The 3,695-nt window shown below is 37.7% G+C and overlaps 1 protein-coding gene across 1 annotated transcript in view; it reads left to right on the plus strand.

Annotated features, from left to right (window-relative positions):
* Nucleotides 1-3,695, plus strand: part of PFKP (phosphofructokinase, platelet) — a 92,085-nt gene that overhangs the window by 41,884 nt on the left and 46,506 nt on the right. Inside the window, exons 5-7 of the mRNA XM_006888957.1 lie at nt 21-201; nt 1,037-1,081; nt 1,326-1,434. Of these exons, the coding sequence (XP_006889019.1) occupies nt 21-201; nt 1,037-1,081; nt 1,326-1,434 (335 nt within the window). The remainder of the gene's footprint in view (nt 1-20; nt 202-1,036; nt 1,082-1,325; nt 1,435-3,695) is intronic.

Consider the following 3,695-nt stretch of genomic DNA (forward strand, 5'->3'; position numbering starts at 1 on the left):
ATGGAGTGAACTGCTGGAAGAGCTGGCCAAATCTGGCAAGACTGATTCTGAAGCCGTGAAGAACTACTCATATCTCAATATTGTGGGCATGGTAGGCTCCATCGACAATGACTTCTGTGGAACAGACATGACGATTGGCACAGACTCAGCTCTTCACAGGATTATTGAAGTTGTTGATGCCATCATGACCACGGCACAGAGGTAAAGGAGCTCAGAAAACCCGGTGGGACGTGGACCTGGAGAGAATGACATTCTCAAGCTTAAAGCAGACCTGGCCAACTTCAGAAATTTGGAATTTTCTACAGATGGGCATTGTAATTGTTGTTACTATATGCCGTCAACTTGTCTGCCAGTCATAGTGACCCTATATACAGCAGCTCTAAAGCCTGCCTTACCATGAGCCGGTCTCACTGACTTTGACACATGTACACTCATTGCCCTAGTTATTGTATCAATCCATCTCATCTGAGGTCTTCCTCTCTTGCACTGTCCCACCACCCTTCTGAGCATAATATCTCCAAGGATTGGTCCGTTTTGCCCACATGCTCAAAGTATGTGAGATGGAGCTTAAAAATTATTGCCTCCAAGGAGAAACTGTGGTTTCTCCTTGAGCATTATAGTACAAATCTTAAAATTTGAGTGTTAGAGAAACCATTAAAATAAAATTGTTTCCATGTTTACTTTTTATTTTTAATTTTAAAAGTTTTGTTTTTCCGGCGATGAATAAAACCTTTCCATTGGGGAAAGTTTTTAAAATTAGAAGAAAACAAAATTGCTATCTAATTTTCTCCTGGAGGAACAACACAGTGAAAACTACAGTGGCAAAGGGATGAACTGTTCAGATGTTAACGAAAGCTGGGGGGGGCTTGACCTCACCAGTGACACTGCAGGAGAAGACAGCCTGTGTCTATAAAGATGGCTGCCTTCGAAAGCCTGCAAGACTGTTGCTGTCTTACTTGGTTGTCAAAGTGTGTTTCTCTTATTTATGCTACTCACAGTATGAGTAAGTGGATGCCACCTTGTGTTTGTTTTACAGCCACCAGAGGACATTTGTTCTTGAAGTTATGGGGAGACACTGTGGGTATGTATCAGCTGAACCATGTCAGAATGACAATAACCATAGCAGTACTCTTCTTCTGGATCAAATGATGGGTATTCTTGTGGAGAATTCATGCAAGAAGCCAAGACTTGATCCCACATTTGCTGATGCATCACCCAGATCCAGTATTATTTCTGCTAAAATATTGAACTCTGTGTACTCAGTAGTAACTGTATAAGAAGATATATCCTTAGTTTACTGATATTTATTCTTTATTTCCAAATAGATACTTAGCCCTGGTTAGTGCCCTGGCCTGTGGTGCTGATTGGGTGTTTCTTCCTGAATCTCCTCCAGAAGAAGGCTGGGAGGAATATATGTGTGTTAAACTGTCAGAGGTAATTCACGTTTCACCATTCCACTTCTTTTTATCACAAAATATTCTTGTTTTATTGGTTCAAAGTTTTAATGGCTTTTAGGATTTTGATTTGGACAGGTTTTTTTAAATTTTTTTTAAAAATTGTATTAATTTTACGTATACCATCAAATCAGATCTGACTGGTACAGGAGGAGATTGGCCCCTCCGTCTCCAGCAGAGCACCTGGTGGATTTGAACCACGTACCTCTGGGTTTGCAGTACAGTATCTTGCCACTAGGCCACCAGAGCTCCCTATTTGGACAGTTTTAAACAAGTAAAAACTTTCTGTGTTTGAAATAAATTCTAGCTTGTTTCATATGATTTTCATATATTGACTGTTTATGTGTTTTTATTCTTTCAAACATTGCAAAGTTTGACACAATAGACAAACAGCCAGTGCACACACTGTGTGCATGTACATGTATGCATTTATAGTCTTATCTGCAAGTCCTCTTGTATTCATTTTAGACTTTATAAATAGTATTGTGAGAAATTATGAAGTAAAAAGACATACTGGAGTTTGCTCTTTTAATTAAATGTTGACTGACGTATGCTTGGTAATTTGTACAAACTTAATGTGAATTGGAAGTTTGAACTTACCCAGCAGTTCTGTGGGAAAAAGATTTGGTGATCTGCTCTTAGAAATGATCTGCTAAAAAAAAAAAAAGAAAGGAAAAGAAATGATCTGCTCTCAAAAGCTTTCTTATGAACATGTACGGCCAAGCACAATCAATAAGAGTGCATCTAAATTCCAAAATCAATCTCCATAATAGTCTATGTGTTTCCTACTGCCAAAAGGGCCCTTTAGAGTAGTGAGAGAAGATCTTCACCCTGAAACCCACAGCGTCCCTTTTCAGCAGGAAGTAGCTAAGAGAATATGCCATCCCCTTTTCCTTATGACTCAGGGTGAAGTCTCTCTCAGGGAAGAGTGATAGGGAATGGCAAAGGACACACTGACAAAGAAGATTAATCAGAACTGGCTTTGACAAGCACTGTGGCATTTGGACAAGAACAAACTGGGAGGAGGGTAGAGAGAATAGTGCAACAATGAATGAATGGAAACCCAAAATCTCTGTAAATGTTTATGAAAATTAATAAAATATAGAAAAAAAAAACACAAAGCCTCAAAAAAAAAAAAAGCTTTCTTTTGATAATAGCTTAGGAAACCTTGTGGGTTTGTGTTGCAGACCGAGGATCCCAAAGAATGGAATCATTTTTTAATTATTACTAATGAGACAAACTGCCAGGAATGTGATAGAGCAGAGAGCATAATACAGGGGGCCAGCAGTTCTCAACTGAAGACCTCAAGCCAAGCTTCTCTGTATCTTTATTGAAAATTACCAGGAAGTAAATCACAAAGAGAATTAAATGCAAATGAAGCCAAGCTCTTTCTATTGAAAACCTTCTGCTTGACTCAGGAAGGAGGGGTTCACAAATGCAAGAATGTAGTTTACCCCTAACTATTAACCTTGATGCCTCAGGGTGAACTCTAGCTCAGGAAGTAACACTCCCTCTGTAGGGGGCCTCTTGCTGTCTCCTGTCTTGCAGGGAACAAACAGCTCATTTTCTAGGATCTGCCACAAGAGAAATCCTAACTTAAATATTTGTAATTCCTTCAATTCCTGAACAAGGGTTTTCATATAATATTTGGTATAAAGTTTGGCTTCCCATAGGTTTGTTATTTTCTATGCAGTTAGGATGTGTAGAAAATAAACCGTAGCACAGGCTAATATCAACAACAAACTGAGAATACTTGGTATTGTTATATTTATAAATATTTGTATTGATCATTAATATAACACTGTAAGAATTTGATTTAATATTTTGTTAGATAAATTAGAAAAGAGGCTTAGATCATTAGAAAAGAGGCTTAAATCATCATAAGAAGCTTATGTGTTTATATATGACACTGATACTATGGTAAACTTTATTCACTGGTCCATACAGTTACCTTCAGAAACTCTGTAAAGATAAACAAATAAGAAACCAAAGCAAAGGACACCCTACCCACCCCCAAACAGACAATCTAACTGGCTTTGAGTTGATTCCAACTGATGACCTTGTAGAACAAAGTAGAACTGTCCTTGAGGTTTTAGAAATCTTTATAGAAGCAGACTAGTTTATCTTTCTCCCACCAATTGGCTGGTAAATTTGAACTGTCAACTTTTTGGCTAGTAGTCCAATGCTTAATCTAAACACATTACTTTTTTTTTTTTTCTATAATTATATTTTATTAATTTT

This window comes from Elephantulus edwardii, unplaced genomic scaffold, assembly GCF_000299155.1.
Source record: "Elephantulus edwardii isolate Elephantulus edwardi_28Jun2011 unplaced genomic scaffold, EleEdw1.0 scaffold00073, whole genome shotgun sequence".
In the NCBI taxonomy this organism is placed as follows: Eukaryota; Metazoa; Chordata; class Mammalia; order Macroscelidea; family Macroscelididae; genus Elephantulus; species Elephantulus edwardii.